Below are 24,797 nucleotides of genomic sequence, written 5' to 3' on the forward strand. Positions count from 1 at the left end.
ACTCGTGCCATGCTCCGCCCGCTCCTCCTCGCGCTCGTGCTGCGCCTCGCGCTGTCCACGCCGTACCACGCCCCGGAGCCGCTGCTAACCCCGCTGCGCGCCGGCCTGCCGCGCCGCCCGCGCGCCGCCCGCGCCGCCCGCGCCGCCCGCACGGCCGGCCTCACGTACGAGTCCTGCTCCGACTCCGCCGCGTGCGCCGGCGGCCGCGCCTGCCTGTCGCCTAGCTCCGGCTTTGCGGCGTGCGCGCCGCCCAAGGACGACTGCATCTGCCTGCTGCGCTCGCCGCCCGTCTGCTTCCTGTCGGCGTCGTGCGCCGCGCCCGAGGTCTGCGCCGACGTGCCCATCCTCAACGTCTCCATCTGCGTCTCGCCGGCCGCCGCAAGCGCGCGCCCGAACGTCGTCTGCGTCGCCGCCGCGCCCGGCGGACGCCGCTCGCTCGACCCGTGCGCGTCCGACGCGCAGTGCGACGCCCCGCGACGCTGCGCCAGACTCCACCCATCCAACGCCCCGCTGCCGTGCGCCGGCGCGAACAACTGCGCGTGCCTCGCGCCTAAAATCCCCTTCTGCACAGACTCGACCAAATGCCCCGACGCAGAGGTCTGCTCGCAGACAGGCTTCGAGAGGAGGACCTTCTGCGTCTCGGAAAAGGCCGCAAGAGCTTACATCTCTATCACTAAGGTCCCCTCCCCGCGCGACTGCCCCGTCAAGATCCCGTTCGACAGGCCGCAAGCCGCCCGCGCTGCCACACCCAGAGCCCGCCTCCTTGCCGACCCACGCCCGCCACGCCCCGTCGCACCCGACCTCTACCCGCTCCACCCGCTCGCTAGGATTGTCGGCGGCCGCTTGGTAAACCGCAATCTGCTCACGTCCCTCGTCACTATCACCACCAGGTCAAACACCTCCACCTTTTGCTCTGGCACACTGCTCAGCCCCAATTGGGTCCTCACGGCCGCACATTGCGACATCACCTCCAAGTCTACAATCAAGCTTGGCGCGTCGAGCGCGACGTCGGGGGGGGTTGAGCGCAAGGTCAAAGCAGTCCATAACCACCCCAAGTACAGTGAGACGTCAGAGGGGTTGCAGTATGACATTGCTGCCGTTGAGATTGAAGGGGGCGCTTTGGAAACGAGCACCTTCTTGCAGGTTAATGATCGGCCCGAGCTGCCCAGGCCCGGCGAATTCGTTAGGGATGTCGGGTATGGAGACAACTCGTTCAAAGATATGTTTCTGGATCCCAATCCGAAAACGTTGAGGCAGGTCGATGTTCCGGCGGTGGGGCCCGGCGATTGTAGCAAGGCTTACAACAAAATCATGGCACCCGTCTCGAGCACCAGGCAGCTATGCGCCGGTTATCTCAGAGGCAACTGCGGTTCCTGGTATGTGTGCGCATGGCATATGTGTGTTCTTCACGTACCTTTTTCAAATCTCGACTAACAACCAGTCCTCCTCCACTTCATTTGCGCGTCTTTGCAACAATGCTCTCTTTTTGGGGGCGGTTTTCACTTGCGTACTCACTGCTTCGTTTTTGCTCGCCACAGTCAAGGAGATAGCGGCGGTCCGCTTCTTCGATACACCCGTTCTGCCGGAGGAAAAGCTACACCCGTCATCATGGGTGTCGTTTCGTTTGGCGTCAAGTGTGCGAGGCCCGGGTTTCCGACCGTCTACACAAGAGTGTCTGCCTTCCGCAGATGGCTGAAGAACACTGGTGCCGTATTTTTCACATCCGCCGGTGTAGAGGGAAACACCAACTGCCAGGCGGGCCAATTCCTTTTCACATTCAGGGAGGGGATCAAATTTTGTAAGAACTGCCCTCCAAATCAATTCAGTGCAGGGGGTTCGGTGACCAAGTGTGAAAACTGCCCGGCGGGGTTTCTTAGAAATAGAGCGGACGGTCGGACATGCAATTGCTCGACGGCCGGAAAAGGGCAAATCGGAGGTATGTGCAAGCGCTGTCCGCCCGGCCAATTTTCACCGGCCGGTGATAGCACATGCAAGCAGTGCCCGCCGGGGACTTTTGCTTCTAGTCCTGGATCAAAAGAGTGTAAGCAGTGTCCCAAGACTTTCTTCGCTCCCACTGCTGGTTCGGCGGACTGCAAGATATGTACATCAGGAAAGACAGTGACAGCAAAAGGGACAAAGTGTGTATAATAAGACGATTAGCAGCAAACGGAACATATCACCTCATGCAAGTACTGTACCCGCAATCGTTCTTTCGAAGCCCTCTACAAACTCACCTTTCCTGATTTCTTCTTGAAATATACGACTTTTTTCGAGGTTTGCGGGAAACCATATCCTACAGTACTCTGTACAGTGCCCTCGGGATAACTGCAATCCCCTACAGTACACAGAAGGGTACAGTGCTAACAATGATCTTAGGGCCATGCAGCTATTGGTCTGTAAAAGATGAAAAAGTGCATGTATCATAAAAACGACCAAAACAGGTTGTCGAAAGGGACCTTTTAGACCGTTCTTAGGGCCATTCCATTCATCGTGATTGGCAATCATGCAATCACGCGATCACGACATTAATTTAACGTCTTTCTGCAAGTTAGAGCACAAGATTAATTTTAAGTCGATTGTTTATTTCTTTAATGAGCATGACCATTTTTTAGGAAACGTAGTATAAACAACCAACCACAAGGGAGCAGCCACCATTTATTGACGTGATTGTGTGATTGCGTGATTGCCAATCACGATGAATGGAATGGCCCTCAGATGAGAACTTATAAAGAAAAAGAAGGACTGAGGCGTTACACAGCAATTTGGTATTTATGGGTGGCAAAAAAGATAAGGGCATTTGAACGTTAGTAGTTCTCAACATCGCCTACTACTTTGTTGGGCCACCTTTGGCGAGGCAACAATCTAAACACCTCCTCTGCATTGAGTCTACCAGGTTTTGCAGCTCCTCAGGACTTATTTCATCCCATGCTGCCAGTACAAACTCGCGTGGCTCCATCACGTTCTGAAACTGCCTTTGGTGGTCGTAAAACCTTCGTGCCAGTATCCCCCACACGTTTCCAATGGGATTCAGGTCTGGACTCTTTGCAGGACAGTCCATGACATGAATGTCTTCCTCTTCGGACCACTGTTTCTTCATCAAAGTACGATGGGCCGGGGCTCCGTCCTGCATAAATGTCCAGCTGTCACCAATTTCCTCGTCAACAAAGGGAAGCAAAGCACTTTCTAGAGTATTTATGTACATCTCTTTGTTCATACTACCCTCCACAATAACTAGGTCACTTTTTTTATTCCCTGCAAAAGCTCCCCCGACCATCAATGGCCCCCCGCCCTGCTGTCTTTTTGAGAAGACCTCCTCAAACTGCCTCAAATCATGCCAATAGTAGGTAAAGCCGTCTGTTCCGTCGAGATTAACTTTCTTTTCGTCAGATCAGACGACTTGCTTCCAATCTGCGGGGATCCACGTCACTTTGACCTTTGCCCATTCCAAACGATTCCGTTTGTGCCTTTCTTCCATCAACGGGCTCGCATCATACGTTTAAAACGTAAGTGAGGGGTGCTTTGAAGCACATGCCTCACTTTCCTGGGCTTTATAGCAAGCTGCAGGTCTTTGATAAGTTTCGATGAGCTGGTTTTCCCCTTTTATGCCTCTCTAACGAGCGCCTGATGGGCTGCATCAGTTAGTTTTGTGGTATAACTACCTTCGTCCCGACCACTCGGAAACGAGGGGGGTTAGAGGTAAGGAAGCGCGCGCCGCTGAGTAACCCACGCGCCAACGCGGACCATACGGATGTACTGGAAAAGAGGGAAGGCTCACGTGACCGGTGACGCGCAGCCGGTCGGTTGTGTTAGATCTGGACGGCAGGTCACGGGTTAGAAGCCTGAGACTAAAAGGGAAACCGGAACGGGATAGCAATTAGCCGTTAAGGGAAGGGAGGCGATTCTGCCTCCCGTTTACGGGAACCGGGCAGGTGCCCCCGGTCTTAACCCCTAAGTGGGACGCCAGGACACCTGTCCGCTACAGTAGCTGTTACTTGCCGTATACCAGCTACTGTTGTAAATTGGCTAATTTGTGCCATTAACTACTAATTACTAGTTAGCCACCGTACGGATTATACACGTGTGCCCGTGGCCACGATCCCGGCTAAGGGTTGTGCCACGTGTTACCCGTGGCCACGCCCGCTGTTACCGGCTGTCCCACGTCGGACCCTTAGGGTACTACTGTACACGGCGGCGGGCGCGTGTACGCCCGCTCGCTACAGTAGCACCCGCCCTCCCGCGCGGTTATCATCTCGCCGGGGGGTTGTGGTACAGAATTGTACTACAAGTTTCTTGGGTCTGCCGGGGCTTTTCTTCTTTTTGTATGCGCCAGGGTTCTACAGGAAGCTTCTAATAGCGTTACGAGAGAGTTTGAGACGCACAGCTATCTCACGAATGCTCCAATTGCTTTCGCGAAAGCCAACAATTACGCATCGTTCTCCTTCGGTAAGTTGTGGTTTTCGACTCATTTGTGCCAAGGCCTGACCTGCAGAGGCAGCATCGGTGTGCTCCCTATGTGGTAAGGAGTAGCACAACAGCAACCCTAAGATTATTGCCAGCACTGTACAATTGCGGGCGGTCACATTCTAAAGGGGGGGTGCCCCATAAATGGGACTCTCTTCCTACCTGCGGAACGTTGAGAAACCGCCAAAAAGTATTCAAATATTAAGAAATGCAGCCCAAGTGGCCACCAAACGCCCCTCAAGTCTGGTATTACAGTCTCAATTCCCGGCGACGGAAATGCATACCGAAACACCACCATCCCCAGTCCCTGCCACATCCAAAAAAGGTGCCATTTCCTAAAGACTTAATAAAAAGCAGGACGTTTTCCTTGCAATACCCTTGTCGAGGGCTAAATTTGGGACACAATTTTTGAGAACGCCCATAAATCGACAACAGTTCCCTTAAAGAGCCCTCGAATATATGGTGAGCAAGTGTCCTTGAATCCCCAATAGAACTAAACTGGAACACCGCCCATTGATGGCTTGTCAATCAACACGTTTAGCAGTCTTCATTCTGCTCCCAGAGCGTTGAAATTTTCGAAAAGGGCTTTATTTGGGACAGTAGCCACTCTGAGTTACTTAACAATTATTATTACTTAAATACATCAGAGTCTCCGCAGCGTCCTGTAAACCGGATTGTGTCAACTGTCCAGTGCTCCGAGCGCTCATCTCTGCCTTTTGGTTGCCTGTATATGAAGGGGAACGGCACCTCTTGCCGAACTTTGCACGTGTCATCGCCTCCCTTTCCTCTCGCCTTCCGCGACACAATTCATCTCTCTCCATTTTCGCTTGCTCCCTTGCCGCATTTTTTCGTGCTTGCGCCTCTGCCTTTTGACCGCTTCTCCTCCTCTATTCGAACCCGTTCAGCATTTGTTTCTTTGTCCAGCTGGTTGCGCCGATCGATCGATCGATCCTGATCAGGTCTCCAACCGTAAGACACCACGACGGTGCTCCACACTGCAATACTCTCCTCGTCCCTCCGCCACATTGGGCGGTTGGCCTTCGACTGATTCCAAGCAATATCGAATTAACAGAATCGTTGTCAGGCAATGCAATGCGGAGGCCTTTGATGGATTCTGTTTTGTCTGAAGTCTCAGTGAATATTGCCCTCAGCTTGCCCCATGTGTCACTATCACTGAGTCTTTTTTGAACTCTTAAGCGCCGACGCTGGTCCTGCGTTGTCAATGCGATTAATTAATGCTGCGCAGGTCCGTTCACGTTCAAATGCAGCAGTCTTGAGTTGGAGGAAGTGGCGCTACTATACTAGGCGGGTGCCAGGGGCTCCGCCGAGTACAGTAGTAAGATGATAACCGATACGGTGCATACGAGGCCAGCTCGTGTAGATGTGACCACGTGGGAGTTCACGTGTAGTTATTGGCACCAGGTAGTGCAGGTGTACACGTGGTGCGCGACCGATCGGTGGGTTAGTACAGTAGTCATTTTTAGTTACCGTAAGCTACAGTAAGCTGGCTACAGTATGTACAGCTACTCTAGTCCGTCCGGTGCCACCGCCCTACTAGGGGTATAAGATAGGGGGGCACCGGGCTGGAGGTAAACCGAGGCAAGCACGCCTCCCCTTACTACTTACCCTAGTCCTCTCTCCGTACGGTTAAGTAATACCTTCAGGTTTCCAGCTCGCCACCGGTCGTACTGCTCTTCACCCCAGTACGACTGCTCGTGTCCTGCGTAGTGTACCTCCCTCGTCCAGTGCTTCCTACCGTTCCGGATTATTCTACCTGACGCTCCAGTGTAGCGGTCCCCCAGGCTCCCTCATTTTTAGGTACAGCCTGTCCTTTTCCGTTTACGGTTTAGCGTCCCTACGGTTGTACTGCAGTAGCCGCTGAACGGTCTCGGAAACTGCGGCACGGGTTGCAGGTGCGAGTTCCCGCACGAAGTAGTGCCTGAGGGACTGTTCGGAGAACACTGCCGTGCACCGGAACGCGGCAGTTTCTAACCGGTCCGCAAAGGTGCTCTCCGTTTTGTTGGGTTTCTGTCGCGACGTAGCGAAAGCGTCGTACGCTTCACCTAACACGTTGTCGTGCACTGAGGGGGAAGGGTGGGATCCCCCTCTGGCAGAGCGCGCGCGTTCGGGGGGCGCGTGTAGGGGGTTATCGGGAGACCACCCGTAAGGGACCGGTACGGGGCCGGGCGCAAAGCGCAGTAGGGAAAGTAAGGGAAAAAGTGGGAAAACAGAGCCCCGGAGGGGCGGAGCGGTAGGGACAGCTGTCGCGCGGAGAGCCGGGCGTGGCGGGACGACGCGCGCGGTAGAGACAGGAGGGAATCGGGACGTAGATGGCTCGCAGGGTACCGTCGTGGGACGGGGACCGACGCGAGGCTACGACTCCGTTCCAGAAACCCGAGTTGTGGACCCAAAGCTTCGTAAGGATTAATTAGGGTCGGACGTCGGCTATATACTAGCCGACGTCGGGGCTATAATTAATTAAACTAAAAGATACTAAATTAAAACGACGGCGGCGACGACCGGAGAAACTCCTCGTGGGGAGGTATGACAACTATTACACGTGGGGGATGACACCTGGACACAGGAGCCTTGACGCCCGGGTACACGTGGCGCGCGGTACACGTGGGTCCTGGAGAAGGAGTCGTGCTGGCCGGGGACAGGTGTCCCCCCTGAGAAAGGGAAAGGTGGGTCAATGCACTACATAGCCCCCCTCTTAGAATAGAGCGTCCTCGCGAACCCTGGTTTCGGCGACTGGTGTACCGCCGGTGGTCTGGCACGGGACATCGCCTTGTCCGGAGTTATGAGGGGGGGCGGGCACCTGCCCGCTGCGATGTCCACCTCTTCACGCCACGCGCACTTCTTCGTACCAGCACGCGTCTTCCACCCACGCGCGCTCCTTCGTGCTCGGCGAGACGCGGGCGCAGGCGTACCTGTCCGCCTCGACGAGCGCGATGTTCTCCGATGCGTCCTTCCTCGCGTCACGAGCGCGGTGTTCTCCGATGCGTCCTTTCCTTGCGTCACGAGCGCGGTGTTCCCCCATGCTCCCTTCCTCGCGTCACGAGCGCGGTGTTCTCCGTGCTCCCTTCCTCGCGCCAACGAGCGCCGTTTTCACCCATGCTCCCTTCCTCGCGTCACGAGCGCGGTTTTCACCACGCTCCCTGACTCGGGTCCGCCAGCGCGGTTTTCCGCGGCCTCCGGGTCGTGTGGAATACGATGGTAACGGATACGCGAACGGCGCGGGGAGGGGCACGCCCAGCGCAGGCCAAGGGGGGGGGCCGTGGCTCGAGCCCGGGTTGGCTCTTCGAGGACAGGTGTCCCGGCGGAGGGCAGGTGTCCCGTAACAGGAGGCGGCAGTCCGGGCCTTACATATGTACCGTAGCCCCCCCTGATACTCGGGCGTCGCGAGCCCTGACTATGGCGGTTCGTGTACCGCTGGGGGACTTGACGATCCCCCGCTAGCCATGATCGGGGGCGGAACGTAGGTGGCTGAGGGCAACGGTATTCGTGGGTCCCCTGAAGTAGGTCGGCGCCCAGGGCCACACCGCAGCAGCTCACCTCTGTGCCCCTTCCCGCGTTTTGTTTTGTGACAACTCCGCCTTTCGACGCGCGAACGCGGAGCCCACGATACGCAAGGTACGCCGTACCAGTCCCTTACCTCCGTGGCGCCGACGTGATAGAGGCCCGCGGCGGTGGCATCCCCGAGCGAACGCGTACTGTCCCGCCTCCACGAGATGCACGCGCCGGTGTACCCCCCCGGGGGAGTCTCGGCCCTCCAGAGCGAGCTGTGGCCCCGACCCCGAGACTTATGGGGTCGGACCTTGTACGACGATGCGCTACTCTTCGAGCGAGCCCCTTTTATCGCCGGAGGGTTTGCGCGACGCGGAATTGATCCGTGCGTACGCAACGTCTACTGGGGAACTCCCTGGGGGTTTGAGCGTGGCAGCCGTCGGCTCTCGCGACTTCACGCGCCGTCTGGTCGTGGAGCCGGCTTTGTTGCGTTCGGAATTCAGACGGGTGAACACGGAGACCCGTGTGGCCTTCGTGGAACTAATTCGCCAATGTATACGCCGTACCCCCTGCAACAGGCTCGTCCCTCGGGCTTGGAACCTGGACACCTGGGCGTATCGGGCCGATGGGGACCGGGGGTACGTTGCGAATCTGAAACGAATATTTGATGAACTCCGCATCCGGGAGGAAGAACCCTCGGTGGCCATGATGACCTGGGACCGACCTCTGTTGCCAGAGGACTTCGCTCGATCCCCAGATCGGAGGCGCGACCGCGCGATGCATGCCAAGCTCAAGTTTGAGCGACGCATGCGTAATCGGATGGGGGTGTTCGTCGCATACGAATGGGTGGAGGTAAAGACATTCGAGCGGACGGTGTTGAGCACGCGGTATCCTGAGATACCGATGTGGTTTGCGCAGTATGAAGTCCCTGCGGACTTCATTGCGGAAATTCCCCCGTGCGTGGTGTACTTTGGACTGAGTCTCACAGAGGACCCTCAGTCCGCACGCTGGATGGTTTTTCTCAGCGAGTGGCTCGCCTTAGTTGCGGGGCGGTTCTTGAAGTACGCCCACGAGGGGCGGTTATTCATCCTCCCGACCATGGTCGTGGAGTGGTTGCACCGGCTGGACTTGACGCGCATCCTGGGTAGCCCAGAAGCACAGCGACAGTTACGGGTCCTCCTGGCTCTCCACGGGGACATCGACTGGTCGCGCGTCCCTTACGCCCAAGGCCATCACTTCGACAACCCCCGGAGCAGGCACTACTCCCCGGGGAGACAGCATGACGCGGGCCGCCCGGACCGTGTCAACTGGGTCCGGCTCGAGAGCGGAACGCTTCGCCTGGACCAACCGGAATTCCTGAGGGGAGGGGAAGGGGTTGCCGAAGGAGGCGGCGGAGGGGGACGTTCCGGAGAAGTCCGGGTCGCGGAGCGAGAGGGCGATGGTCGACGCGTCCGGCGTCGCGGCGTCGGTTTCGGGAAGGGTACTGAGGACCCCCGCCCAAGGGGGGTGGAGCGACGCGATACAGCGACGATGACGGACGCCGAGCTGCGCGGTTGGCTGAAGGATCCGCAATGGCGAGAACAGCTACATCGTCTGCTCGCGGAGGAGACGTCGGGGCCGAGCGAGGTCGCGGCAGGTGAGCCCGCGCGGGACGTGCTCGCGGCCTCCTCGTCGCCGGTGCAAGACGACCACGCTGTGAGGACCCCGACGGCGGTCGCCTCCGGAGGGCTCGTGCCGCATGAGGGGGACGCGACGCGTAAGGTCGGTGTTACCGCGCGTAGCAGCGTGCCGGAGACGATCGGCTATTACCGCGGTGCGGCAGGGAGTCTCGCCCAATGCGAGGGAGTATACGACATGAAGTCGGAAGTAGGGCCGCGGCGCGGGGAGGTGACGGCGGGCCGTGAGCGAACAGCACAGTGCGGGAGGTAGTCCTCGTCGAGTCGAGGGCATAAAACGAGACGAAGTCGGAAGTAGGGACGCGGCGCGCGGCGGTGAGGGCGGGCCGTCAGCGACAGCGCAGCGCGGAAGGTAATTCTCGCCGAGGGCGAGGGGATAAAACGACACGAACTCGGGGGTAGGAATCACCCGTTTCAGGCGGCACTTCGTAGAGGGTGCCACCGGTAGACGGGGGAGTGGTTCTGGGTTCCCTCACGAAGACAGCGTCTTCTTCAAGCGAGCACCAATTTTTCTTCTCCCCCCCTCCGCGCGGGTCGAGGCCCGGGACACGCTATAACGTGGGCAAGGACTTCGTCATGGTGTGTACCAATTTCTCGCCTCTCCCGTGCGGGTAGGGGCCCGGGACATGCTATGCCGAAGGGCATAGCGGTCGTGGTCGCCGCGTACGAGATGGCCCCGTGCGGGGAGAGGACGCGACAAAGCGCGAGAACGGATCGACGCACATGTCGGGCTGGTGGCTCGGTCCTGAGGCGGGAGCGGATCGTTGCCGACGGACGCGTGAGACCGGGGTGGATACCACAGTTGCTCGACGTGGGAGGGGAGCGTCTTTCTCTCCCTCCACGGGGGGTGGTGACCCGCGAGGACGCGGGGAGAGGGAGCGACTGCTGTACCGCGGGACGAGACACCGTCAACCGCTCCCGGAAGGGACGGGTCGGTGTCTGTTCTCGCCCGGGAGTGGGCTTTCCCAACCAAAAAATGAAAAATCAAACCATTCCCAAAAAATCAAAAAAAATCAAATACGACAGGTGGGCGGCGTTGACTGGCTAGGGCGTCCGGCGGCGGTCCGCGTCGACGCGTCGCATGTTTCCAGGGGCTCCACAGTAGGCTATTGTACCTCAACCGAGGTGCTGGGGCGCGATCCATCCCTCTAATTCTCGATTCCCACGCTGTCGGGATGCCCCCATAGAGCGCGGTCGGGGATTGGTACCCGCTTTCTTCGGCAATATCACGCGACCGTGTTGTAGTCGATATGACGGGCGGGCTCCCAGGTCGACTCGGCGTCGCTGTACCCGTACCAACGTACGCGAAACAGGGGGAGCCCGTCATCTCCCGGCCCGTGCCCGGTGAGCGATTGCACGACGTAGGTGTCGGTGCGGTCTCCCGCAGAGGAAGCAGGAGGGAGGGCCTGCCCCGATGGCACGCGTAGAGGTACGCGGAAGGCGTCGGGTCGGAACGTGCACCTCGCGGCCAGGTGCGCCGCACCAGACGAGATGAACGCGCGGTGAGCGGGGTCGGTCGCCGGGGGGGCGGAGGCCCTGTCGCGGCGGGGCGCGGGTGGTTCCGTAGGGTCCACTGTTGGCTCTTGGGGTCCCTCGCCGTTTGCGAGCGCGTAACGGGACGCGTGTCCTTCGTTAGGATTTTTGAATCCGGCGGCGGGGGGTGGTTCGCTGTTTCGGGGCGGTTCGCCCCGATTCGAGAGCGGAACCCAGCGAGACGTGTGAGGGCGTCCTCGGTTCCTCCGCCGATGACGGCGTCCTTCAGCCCGGGCGGCCGCGGCCTTGCGAGCACCGGTGTCGCGGGGGTCCCTTCCGAAGAGGTCGCGTCGGGGAGGTTTTCATCTTCCCCGTTTGAGGACCCCGGTCCCAGCGGGGGATCTGTCACGTTGCTACGCAGCGGGGGAGACCTGACGACCCGGTCGCGAGAGAGCCGGTCCTTCAGTCCCGTCCCCCGTAAGATGGTGACGGTGTGGTCGTCCACCTGTACGACAGGGAAGGGTCCCTCGGTCCGCGGTGCGAGCTTATTGTTAACCCGGTCCTTGTCCGTTTTCTCCTCGGATCGTAGCGCAGCCTCGCGGTTCACGAGTACCTGATCCCCCACCCGATAGTCCAGGGTGGGGTGGCGTTGTCGGACTTATGAGGTCTCGGAGACTCGAGATAATCGACAGATAATTGGTCACACGTCAGCCCAAAACGAAATCGAGATCGACTCGAAATAATAAGAAATTTACATTCAGTCCGTCGGCGATTAGCGCCGACGAGACTGAGTCCACCACATATACCTGGGTACGATCCTCATCACTAGTAGAGGAGGCAGTTGGGTTTATCGAAGTAAAGTGCATTTTATGCGTATCTTTGACAGAAGGGAAGAGACCCCTCTACCCAACATCCTGTTCTCCTTTTTCACCACGCCCCCTCCCGCACCAGCCTTTACTGCTCGACGATTGTACGACGAGAACCTCGTGCGCAGAGAGCAAAGAAGGTTTCCAACGACAATCCGGATTCTGGATACTTATCTTCGCTCATACGTTTACCTTGAATCTACTTGTGCCCTAGTGGTTGACCACCATGGCTACCGCTACCCGTACTCAAGTGAATGCTCGGTACCAGCGCCTCAAGCGATCTGCATCTATAGTAGAACCCACTACTGAACATGGAAAACAGCTACGGGACGTAGCTCTCTACACCCTCAACCTGTACCCCATAGCCGACGAATCGGCAAGTTCTGCGGGTGTAACTATGCCCCCTATTGAGGAAGTGAGAGAAGCCATGAAGAGTTTGATGCCGTCACCTGAGGACATTCTAACTGTGGAACTACTACGCGCGCCTATGTTCCCTCTTGCTTCGTTACGGGATGTCGCGACTCTCTATGGATTTGGTGGTGTTCTTGACGGTTTGAGCACAGCATTAGAACTGAGTTCTAGTGATACCAGCAACCGTTCGATCATGACACACGTTTGGATTAAAAACTTCTTAGGGTGCTCTCAAGATACTATTCGCACCGCTGTGGGAACGTATCGTCGTACTCGGGAATCAAAACCTCCTAACCAGACAAAGGAGTGCTGCAACTGAAGCACCCGTGTTTTTAACTGCAGGTGTCCAAGCAACACCGCAAGTCGTACCAGCGGACAACAGGGACAATTCCGGTGACACTCCGTCTTCGATACCGAATGTTATTACCACTCCGAGAGGTAATGGAACTTCCCAGCATACTCATCATCGTCAAGCTATCAATGTTGCAGGAGCGGAACATGGCATTCGTAATGGTAATCAAACAAATGGTGCTGTCCCACCGTCTACGACTGTCGCAGGGGTCGAATCTTCCCTTCCGTATTCGGTAGATGTGAGAGAAGACACTCGAAAGGCAAACTATGTATTTCAGCACTTCAAGGATAACCGTTTTACCAGTGGCCTGACTCAGTCAATCGAAATGACGGTTCGCGACTACAACATATGTGCACGTCAACATCGCTTGTCTACTTCGCAAAAGGCAGACTACTTTGTTAACATTCTTAATGGACCGGCAAGGACATTCTTCTTCAACAACGCTGGAGATGATATGTCTTTTGAACAGATGGCAGAGATGATGGTGACAGAATTCAACAGCAACGCACGCCAAATCCAAGTATATGGAATACTGTCTACGTTAAGAATGAACAGCATAATGTCGGAACATGAGCTATCCTCATCCACTGAGGGCTTGACTAAGGTTGTCAGCATGATCGAAGAAATGTCACCACAATGCCCTCCACATTTTAGATCTGAACCGCACAAGATCGGATACTTGCGCAACGCTGTATTGGGCTACTCTTGGTCGAAGACTCCCATAAGTAATATTGTCACTGCGCAATACTCATTCAATGGATTTATCACATCACTCCGTGAGCACATGCAACTTGACGAAGAGATACTCAATGTATCCAGGAGACCTACGGGTATCCGACATGCTTTCTCAGACGACATTTTCGTACAACAGTATGGCCGTAACCCGAAGTATGTGCAGAAGTACCCTCCGAAAGGAGAATTCAAGGGTGGACAACAATTGAATATTGGTCGCCCGGGCATTGCTTCTTCTCCCGCAAATCGTACTTTCGAAGAGAGCAGACGTCGGAACGAATGTCATAGATGTCGTGTTGCATGGCGTCCGGGACATCGATGCAAAGCCGGATCCATTCGCAATCAGGTGCGTCAGCGGATGGTCAATGGCGAATCGGCAGTACATGTCATGTCTGACTTTGTCGCAGCCCTGGAGGGAGAACTCACTCATGACCTCCCTGAATCAACGGATACCCCAAACAATTTGACACACGACAATGAAGCAACAGACCCGCACGTCCACTTCAGCAAGAACCCAGACGAGGTATACCTGTTCGATTCATTAACGTCTGACAATCCTGTTCAGGATACTGCTGCCGTTGAAGAGGAAGATAAGGAATGGTTCACCCATCACTTATCATCATCCATGTCTAAGGGACATACTCCTTACGGCACAAACATCGATGAGCAGGATTTTTAACTCGGCGACGAAGTAATCAGCCTCAACTTCGCCGCCCAGCGCGATGGGCAGCCTCCCATCGCACCACCCATCCGAGGCGCAAACAATCTCCCGTCGATGTCGATGCGACTCACATTCATGCAACGAAATTGAACAACTATAACCGTTGCCGTTATCAAGGCTTTTGTATTGACATTGGAGCACCGAAATCTGTCATAGGACATGAAGAGCTGACTTGGATATTCGCCCAACAAGACTTGAGATCTCCAAATCTCTCACAGGCACCGTTTCAGAACCATTTCCGCTTTGCCAAAACCACTTTTGAGTCGCTTGGACAGATTACAATACCACTTAACACACCCTTCAGTGTTGCTCCTATCAACGTGCAACTTGATGTCGTTCAAGCAGACATTCCAGCTTTACTTGGGATGGACATCTTGGACCGGGAATCCCTCATCGCAGACACTGTCGCGAATCGTCTGACGAAGCGAAAAAGGATCGAGAATAAGAAAGGAAAGATATGTTACATTAATGAATGGTCTGTACCCCTGTACAGGGCTAAAAGAAATCATGTTTTCGCCAAAATGTACTTCTCACCGAATATCTACTTCAGCAGAACACAACTTCAAAAACTACACAAACAATTCTTTCATCCATCAGCTCAGAAGCTGTTCAATCTTCTCCGCCGTGCTCGACCAGAAGAAGCTTCCCCTGGTACTCTGGAAACGTTACGGGATCTCGCAAAGAGGTGCGATCCTTGTCAAAGGGTTCAGAACGCACCATCACGTTTCAGGGTATCTTTTGGAGCAGAGAACGTCCGCTTCAATGAGAGAATACTGTTAAATATCGTGTACATCGAAGGAAAACCGGTCTTACATATTGTAGATGAAGGTACGCATTTCTCTGCAGCACAATTCCCCCCAGACGTCTCAACGAAGACAATATGGGCGACGATACTCAAATGTTGGGCGAAGATTTACACAGGTCTACCCAACCGGATACTAGTCGACCAAGGGAGCGCATTTGGACCGCTATTCATCAATATTGGTGCTGTGTCTAATGTACAAGTGAATAGAACTGGGATAGAAGCCCACTCAAGTCTTGGACTCTGTGAGCGATACCATCAACCCCTCAGACAAACTTATCGGAAGATAATGATGGACCATCCGACTTCTGACCCCGACACCGCTTTGGCCTTATCAGTCAAAGCCATGAATGACACCCTGGGCCCTGAAGGACTTGTTCCATCTGCTCTCGTCTTTGGAGAATTCCCTAAGGTATATACCAAGGCAGAGACCCCAAACGAAAGAGCCGTCCTTGCGAGCCGGGCTAAATTGGCACATCTTGCAAGAACTCAGATGGAGAAACACATGGCAGAACTACGGGTGAAGAGGGCTCTGAAACATTCTACTCCACCAGCATTGGACCGTATCTATGAACCTGGAGACCAAGTGCTCGTGTGGAGGTAGAAGCAAGTCGACAACCGCATAGGCGAATGGTTAGGACCCTTTACGGTCCTTGCCGTGGACGAGACAAAGAAGCTTGCATTCATCCAGGATGTAAGAGTTGGAGCTGCGAGACCGTTTAATGTAGCACAATTGAAGCATTACCATGCACCAGAAACCATAGCACACTTTTTTTTCACACAGTTAGGTCAAGGTCTCAACTTCTTCTCCTCACCGAATGATCACGAAGTTCATCTCACCGAGATTCTTGACAAAGGTGATCCCCGATCTCGCTCCAAGAAAATGGGCGAGGCAAAGCGCAAGGAGATCAAAACTTGGCTCGAACGCGGTACCTTTAAGGTAATATTGCGTGAAGAAATCCCTCCTGACGGAAACGTCCTTCCCGGACGATTTGTACTAGCTCTTAAGTCAACTGAGGACGGGAACATCAAATATAAGGCTAGATATGTAATCGGGGGGCATCGAGACCGATTCAAGCACATGATGGTACACACGACATCAACTCTTCAGCCCCAATCCATCCGACTACTCCTCCCCCTAGCTGGGATACACGGCTTCAACATATGGACTTCTGATGTTGGCCAAGCATATCTCCAATCCGCAGAACCTTCGGAACGTGAAGTATTCATAATGAATACCGTCCCTGAGTTTGAGATACATCCGTCGCAGTGTCTCCAACTTATAAATCCCTTATATGGTCTGTGTGAGTCGGGAGATATTTGGTATGACACTTTGGACAAGCATCACATACAAGACTTAGGGATGAAAGCTCTCCGATCTGACCCAGCACTTTACATCTTGATGAAGGATGGATTGCCCAAAGGCCAATCTGGAGGATATGTTGATGATCTCATTCGGGCAGGCGACGCCTCGTTCAAAAAACTCTCTAAGAAGACGAACGAGAAGTTCGAAATGACAGAGGACCAAAGCTTACCTTGTATGGTCACTGGCTTTTCACTTAGTCATGCAAAGGACGGTACCATTACACAAGAGCAACATGCGTATCTAAGAAAGCTCGAGGACTTGCCTCCTGACGCTTCCTTCTCTCATTTCCGTTCCATGAGAATGAGGCTGGCCTGGTTGGCCAACACAAGGCCAGACTGCCTCTTTGAAATATCCCAACTCGCCCAAGTGACCGCTGAGAAATTCGATACAGAAAAGGATGAATGTATTCGTCGACTCAATCGTGCTACTCGGTACGCAGTGAAAAATCGAGTATCACTCAAAATTCCCGTCCTTGATATGAACACATTGAAAGTGATCGGCTTCCCGGATTCATCATTTGCGAATAATTCAGATCTCTCTTCTCAGCTTGGCAACATTTGTTTGCTTGGGGACCACACACGTTCCGTTGTTCCCATACATTTCAAATCGTACAAATCTCGAAGAGTGACTAGGTCATCAATGGCAGGCGAAGTGATTGCATTTAGCGATCTTTTTGACGTCGCGGCAACACTAGCCAACGAAATGGGCATGATATTGTCAAAGCAAGTACCAATGCAACTCTTTACCGACAGCAAATCCCTCTTCGACATCATTTCCAAAGGATCCCGCACCTCAGAGAAGCGAATGATGTTGGACGTTGCTTCGGCAGGACAGGGCTTTAAGGATAAAACCATTTCTGATATTGGATTTGTGAGAAGTTCTAACAACATAGCCGACGGTCTCACAAAGAAGATGAACCAAGCCGTATTGCGCGACGTAATTGAATCAGGCCGACTGGACGTTCAACCGGAACAATGGATTGTCCGAAAGGACCTCCCAAGCTCTGTTTAACAATGATCAACTTCTACAACTCCCTTACTGTTGGGTACCTTTGAGTCGTACAACTCGCGGACTTCGGCAACGTACAAGCCCTGCACACCGTCTCCACCACAAGCACGCAATGCATCCGCAGAGAGGTGCATTGGATGCTTCTCCTCGCTGTCCAGGACCCACTTCAGCGCACCATCTACAACAACACAGTGGTCAAGGTCGTTACCTGCTCTCATCCGCACAAGCCATACCCCATGAGATACATTAGCCAGCCACGTCAATTTCGCCTTCCTGAAATTTTCATCCTTGATTTATCGAAAATTGAAATGCTTCGAAATTTTATGCAAAATACGCTGCAAATTCCCGATGGATTGGATCGGTACCTTGACTTTGTCCAGGAGAGTTGAATGATGCAAGGCTGAGTCACAACCCGCAAGACAATTCATGGCGTTTACGATTGCTGCATGCACACATTTGCCCTTTGGACCACGTCCCATAATCAACTTCGAGTTGGACACGTAATAATTTTTAGCAGCCGAACTGAACACGCGGGCGCCAGGGCCGCACTTACAGACAGAAAACACAGGGTTCTCTAAGCACCAACGACGGAGACTGTTGCGGACAATTGTAGTCGCACTCCGGAAATTGCTTTTGTGAATGCCTGGATTGGGCGCCCGAGGAAGATTCCCACTGCTCCTTGCTAGAGCTGTCTCTGCGCGCACGGCGAAACGTACATATTTCGAACCCGGCGCACGGTACGTGTCGATATTGATATCGAAGAAAGACTCGAGCCCGTTCTGATAACTGGATGCGCCGTAAAACTCGCCGATTTCCACTCGTCGGTTTGTGCCTGGAACTTCGGTGTCATCTCCGCACATGATTTTTTCGACAGAATAATTTGGCGTCGTAACGCCTTTTCCCTTCGAACCTGCCGCAGCCTGCCCCTGTTTCTGGGGCTGCATTACACGCATGGTCGACGACTGTGGCCAAGGGACTGTCGGCGTCACCGTTGATTCAACAAGGAAACAAAAGTCTAGCCCGTGCCCGAGCCACAGTCATAACCGATACGCAAAGGAGATGTGGCGGACGAGGAATGAAAATTGAGGGAGTGTCGGACTTATGAGGTCTCGGAGACTCGAGATAATCGACAGATAATTGGTCACACGTCAGCCCAAAACGAAATCGAGATCGACTCGAAATAATAAGAAATTTACATTCAGTCCGTCGGCGATTAGCGCCGACGAGACTGAGTCCACCACATATACCTAGGTACGATCCTCATCACTAGTAGAGGAGGCAGTTGGGTTTATCGAAGTAAAGTGCATTTTATGCGTATCTTTGACAGAAGGGAAGAGACCCCTCTACCCAACATCCTGTTCTCCTTTTTCTCCACACCCCCTCCCGCACGAGCCTTTACTGCTCGACGATTGTACGACGAGAACCTCGTGCGCAGAGAGCAAAAAAGGTTTCCAACGACAGGCGTATCCGATTATCGAAATCGTTCTTATACCGCTCCTGTCCGGCCAGCAAGTTGCGGCTGGCCGTCGACATCAGGCTGCGGAGCCAGGCTAGGTAGCGGATCTTGAACTGCACCCTTGAGGCAGATGGGTCCAACAGCGGCGTTTGTTGCAGGGATAGCGGACTCGGGGTCCGGGATAATACCAGGTAGAACGGCCGCATACCGATCATCCTGTTCGCCGTGCAATTATAGCCGTACGTCAGCGCATCCGTGTACTGATCCCAGTCACGTTGATTATCGGCGAGGTAATGCCGGAGGGTGGATACCAACGTCCGGTTGAATATTTCCACCTGCCCATTCGTTTGGGGGTGATATGCCGTGGTAAACACGCTCTCAATTGAGAGTATTTTGCACACGGCGAGGAAAAACATCGGGGTGAATTGTCCTCCGTTATCGGAGAGAAGTTTCACTGGAGCGCCGTATACGAACACCCAGTGGGAAATGAACGCTTGCGCAACCGTTTCAGCGGTAATCCTCTTGAGCGAGACCGTCCTGGTCAGCTTGGAGTATCTGTCCTTCATCACCAAGAGGTAACGGTTTCCTCTTGGTGTACGGGGAAGCTCGCCGAGAATGTCGATGGCGATGTACTCCAGGGGCCCTGACGGAGGAAATGTCTTCAACTCAGAGCTGTGCTTCCGCAGTTTGATGCGGGCCTTCGTGCAGTCGGGACACATCCTTACGGTCAAGTAGGAGTCCACCGACATGCTTGGCCAATAAAACCGCTGTCTTAGCGTATAGAACAATCGCCTGCCTCCCGGATGGCCGGAGGTGGCGGGATAATGCGACAAGTACAGCAACCTTTCCCGGAGGGTTGTGGGTACCACGATCTGTTCCACACCGTCGAGGTGGGCTTTCCGGCAGACCAGCCCTTCCTGATTCACGAAGAATCGGGACCGGCGCAATTCAGCGAACCCCTCCCCCTTCTCCAGACGGGAAGTCACCTCCTTACAAAATGGATCGGAGTGCTGTTCACGAGAGAAGTCTTCGTGGGTTAACGCGGCCATCGGGGCCGGAGGGTCCAGCGCGTAGCAGCCCGCGGAAATTTCGACGTCGGTGGTGTCGTAGGTCTCCTCTTGATGCTGAGGCTCGTCGTCGAAATTCATGACGGTGTAGCAAGGAATTTCTTCGTCGATCGGGATAGTCGTGCCTCCCGTAGATGGGATACGACTCAGCGCATCGGCGAGGCAGTTCTTGATTCCCTTCACGTAAGTTACGTCGAGGTCATATTCGGCGAGGCACAAGCGCCACGGGGCCAGTCGGCCACTCGCATCGGCGAGGTTCATCAGCCACCGCAGGGAGTGGTGGTCGGTGTTGACCGTGAACCGCTCCCTTTCCAGGTACGGGCGGAGCGTCTGTACCGCCCATACGATGGCGAGGCATTCCTTCTCGGTTGTCGAGTAGTTGCGTTCCGCTGACGAGAGCGTGCGTGACCAATATCCGACGGGGTATCGGTGTCTATCCTCGTGGGTCTGCAGTAGTGTGCAGCCCAACTGAGCGTCTGACGCATCCGTGTCCAGTGAGTAGGGGCGCCCCAGTCTTGGGAGTTTTAAGACCGGAGGCGAAATTAAGCACTCCTTCAGTGTCTGGAAGGCCGTGATCTGCTCTTCATCCAGATCGGGGAGGACATCCGGTTCTCCTTTTCGGAGCATAGTCGTAAGGGGCGCCGCTATCTCGGCGAAATGATCGACGAAACGTCGGTAGACATTACACATTCCCAAGAACGAGCGCAGCTCGGTCTGGGTCCGTGGTTGAGTCGCTTCTGAGAGCGCTTTCACATTCTTCAGGTGGACTTCCAGTTCGCCCGGTCGGATGATATGTCCCTGGTACTCGACAGAGTCCTGGAAAAACTTGCACTTGTTAAGATTAAGTGATAATCGCTCCTGCTGCAGAGCACGGAGTATTACGTCCACGTCCTTGAGGTGCGTGTCATAATCCTTGGAGAAGATTATGACATCATCCAGGTAGATGAGGCAGCTCCTCCAGCGATAGCCTGAGAGGAGGATATCCAGCATACGTTGGAAGTTGGCCGGGGCGTTCATCAACCCGAAGGGCATACGGTTGAATTGATACGTCCCGGCGTGGCACGTAAACGTGGTCTTCGGTCGATCCTCCTTGGCGACTGGAATTTGCCAGTACCCGGAGTTACAATCAAGGGTAGAAAAGACCTTGGCTTCCCCGAGTGTGTCAAGACACTCGTCCATGCGAGGGATGGGGTACGTATCTCGCACGGTCAACGCGTTCAGCCGTCGATAATCGATGCAGAAACGGAGGCTCCCATCTGACTTGGGGATGAGCACGACGGGGGACCCCCATTCGGACTTGGATCGGGAAATTACCCCCCCCCCCGGATAACATCTCGTCAACCGAGGCTTGTTCCGCCTCCCGGGTGAGGGGACCAGCTCGATAGGGCTGACATCAAAACGGCTTGGCGCCGGGGGTGAGTTCGATGCGATGCTCTGTCGCTCGAACTTCGCCCAAGTTTCCATCCCACATTCCGGCGTAGGGCGCGAGCATGGTGCGGACCTGCCCTCGCACTTGCGCCGGCAGGTGGTCGAGGGGAACTGACTCCGGCGGAGGGGATGGCTCCGCTTGGGGGAGGGCTCCACGAGGGGGCCTCTCCCCCTGTAGAGGGGGGCTCCCCTCGGAGAATTCCGCGGCTAGGACCGCGTCCAACGGCATCGCTGTGCGCACCATCGCCCGCGGATGGGGAGTGACGAAGCCAACGACTTGGTTCTTCGACAACCTCTTGTTGGCAGTCGAGAAGTTCGCCATGAGGACCTTGAACTCTTACAACGGGGTGATGTGCACCACCTCGTTGGAGAGGGATATCTGATGCTTCGCATATAACTGCGGGTTCGCCTCGAGGACCGAGAGTCCTGCCCGTCGACTTGTGACGTATACCCAGGTGGGGGTGCCCGCCGGGATTTCCATGGCGCGAGACACCTTGAGCTTTGGGGAAATCCGCCCGGCTTCGGGGGCATACTCTTGCTCCACCGGGATAGGAGGGGCGTTCGCGGCCCGAGAAGCCGGTTTCCGGACGATGAGTATCTTAGTACCATCGTCCAGTTCCACCTCCTTCCGCCGTGCGTAGATGGCTTCGACGAACTTGTCGTTAAAGTCGCACCCCAGTATCACGGGGGCGGCCAATCGTTCACAGACGATGAAGGTACACCTCATGGTACGGTCACCTAACCGCACCACGAGGGGGATTTGGCCGCTCGTACGCAATGGTCTCCCATTGGCGTCCGCGATCGTCGGGATTTCACCCGGAATAATCAGCGCTTCCCATCCGGAGGGAAGCGTGTCGGCCCGTACGAAATTGGAGCTAGCCCCTGTATCTAATATTGTGAGTTGGCGCACCAATATCGACGGGGATAATCCAAGGTCTGCGTAGACCTTGTAATTCCGCCGAGACAGCGCGAGCACTGTCTCGGGATGGCTAACACCCCTTGCAAGTAGGGGGGTGTTTCTCCGCCATGGTCGGCGTAAGGTACCGAGCCGTTCGGGGTCGGGGTCTCCCTGGGATAGCCCAGTGTGTTTGCGGCCGAGTATCCGGTACCACTTCTCCGTCTCGGGAGGTGAAGACGGTTCCGCCACCCTGGGCGAGTGATCCGGGGATGTGTCCGTGTCCACCTCAGCTGCTGCGGGCTGAGTTTCTCCTAGTTTTTTGGGGGAGGAGAAGCTTCCCCGGGGGGCGGTACGGTCTTCGTCCCGGTACCCGCACGCAGCGGCGGGCCGGCGACGGCTTCAGGGTTCATGACCCGGTTCGCCTCGTAACTGAGGAGGGCGACGGCTCGGAGATACGCCTCCGGAGGCACTCGGCTCTTTTGGGCCGCGGTCAACTTCTCGTACTGATAGGGTACGAGGGATACATCCTTCACCTTCATATTGCAGTCGGGGGAGATGTGGTCCCCGACCCGATAACAGGTGAAGCAGATGATCTGCGGGGACGGAGGCCCTCGCAGATCCTTCTGGTAATTACGGGACGTTTTCCCCGGTGGAAGTCCGCGAAAGCCCTCGGCGGGCTCTCGAGCGGGTTGGTACGGCTTGCGCCGGTCGCCGTAAAACAGCGAGTCTCCGTCGTTGAAGGAGGATTCTTCCGTCGGGAGGGAAGGAGCCTCCCTGGCGAGGTCACCTTCGGTAGCGAAGTAGTTCTCAGCTCCCCGGGCCGTTTGAAAACTGGGAGGGGGGCCGGTCGACGTAGACGGGGCGCCATCCAGGGCAGCGAGGACCTGTTTAACCGGGCGGGGCTTCTCGAACTCCACGCGGCGCCCAGATCCGTGCTGGGCCCGGAAGGCGTCTCCGTGCGAACGCGCGTGGGCGACGGTATCCTCGAACGAGGATCGCGGTCGATCCTCGCGAGCTTGTAACACCAGCGGCTTGATCGCGGGGGTGAGCCCCTCGATGAAGAGGGTCGTCCTCTCGTAAGCCGAGTGCACGTCCCCGCACCTCCCCAGGGCGGTGGACATTCGAGTAGCGTACTCGGTTTCCAATTCGCCCGGCTTCTGGCGTAGCTCCCTCAATGCCGTGAGAGCTCGCTGGATCTCGAGGTTCGTCGCATACGTGCGTAACAGCCAATTGACGGCGGCGGCCCAGCTCGCGATCCCCTGAGATTTGCGGTGTAGTCCCCGCTGGGACTCGTACGCTTCCTTAGCGGGCGGAGCCAGTAGATGGGGTAGGGCCATCAGGGCCATCGCCTCGGTCATATTGGCGTTGTCAAAATTTTCCTTGCAGCGAGCCAGGAAACTGATGACCCTGATAGGATCTACCCCGCTGAATTTGTACTCCCCCATGACCACGAGGAGGTACTGCACCCTCTTACGGGTGGTAGCGTAGACCCGGTCGTCCAGGGTTGGGTCGGTATCCACGAGGCGGTAGGCTCGGTAGTTACACACACCTCTGAACCGGTGGTTCGTCGGCTTCCAGACAGAAACCTTTTTCTGTTTGGGGCCGAACGTCGGCGTTGGGGCCGTAAGGGACTCTGACTCGGAATCGGTCTCCGAGTCAGAGGAGGATGGCGAGGACGGGCTGGAGTACCCGTCCGGAGGGTATCCATCCTTTCGTCCTTTGCGACGGTTTTCCTTCCGCTCTTTCCGACTGGGTTTGGACTTTTTTCGTCGTCCACTCCCCTCGTCGTTTGAGCTTCCCCCTTGATCGGGGTTCCCTCCCCGTAAATTCTGGGAAGGTAAATCACCTTCAAGGTGGATAGGTCCGGCGGAAGCTCCCTCGCGGGAGGCTCCAGCCGCGGTTTGCGACGCCTGCGAATTGGCGGAGAATTGGGGAGCGGTCTCCATGGAGGGGACCGGTATCCCGGCGGCTTGTAGCGCCGACGTTGTCACGTTGGAAAAGAGCAGGCTCTTATTCAACGGGGGCAACCCCTCAGCGGGAGGGAGAGTCGCTACTCCGACTGTAGTCGGAGGGATTCCAGCAGCGGGGGCTGATGTTTGCGTCTTCAAGATGGCAATTTCTCGACGGAGGGCCTTGAGTTCCTCCGCCGTGGCGGTCTCCTCTTGCTTACGCAGGGTGGCAGCCTCCTTGGCGCTGGCAGCTATGTCCGCGTGCCCGGCCTTGGTGAGCACGCCTTCCAGGCGGTTAGGCGATCGCGCTCTCGCGCGGCTTGTACCTCGGCTTGGGCCGCGATAGTTTCCTCAATAAAAGTCTTGAGGTTTTCTCGCAGCGCCGAAGGTTGCGCTGCGAGCTTCTCCACTACAGTATTGAGCGTGAATCTTTCCGCTTCTCGGAGAGTCTCGCGACAACTCCGAGTGATCCACGCCGCCACTGGCGGAGGCACGTCTCGAGGACGGGTCTTACTGGACGAATCGGACCCGGATACCATAGCCTTGAGCTTGTCGAAACCTGTTGAAACAGAGATAGAACACCTAGGACCAAAAACGGTAAGGGATAAGGGACACTCCGTAGAC

The 24,797-nt window shown here is 55.7% G+C and overlaps 1 protein-coding gene across 1 annotated transcript; it reads left to right on the plus strand.

Annotated features, from left to right (window-relative positions):
- Positions 1 to 1,608: 1,608 nt before the first annotated feature.
- CHC_T00003899001 (hypothetical protein) lies at positions 1,609 to 2,148 on the plus strand. Its single transcript, XM_005715095.1, has one exon. The coding sequence runs from the start codon at positions 1,609 to 1,611 to the stop codon at positions 2,146 to 2,148; it is 540 nt and encodes a 179-aa protein (XP_005715152.1).
- The last annotated feature ends 22,649 nt before the right edge of the window (positions 2,149 to 24,797 follow it).

The sequence above is a fragment of the Chondrus crispus genome, genomic scaffold, assembly GCF_000350225.1.
Source record: "Chondrus crispus Stackhouse genomic scaffold, scaffold_205, whole genome shotgun sequence".
In the NCBI taxonomy this organism is placed as follows: Eukaryota; Rhodophyta; class Florideophyceae; order Gigartinales; family Gigartinaceae; genus Chondrus; species Chondrus crispus.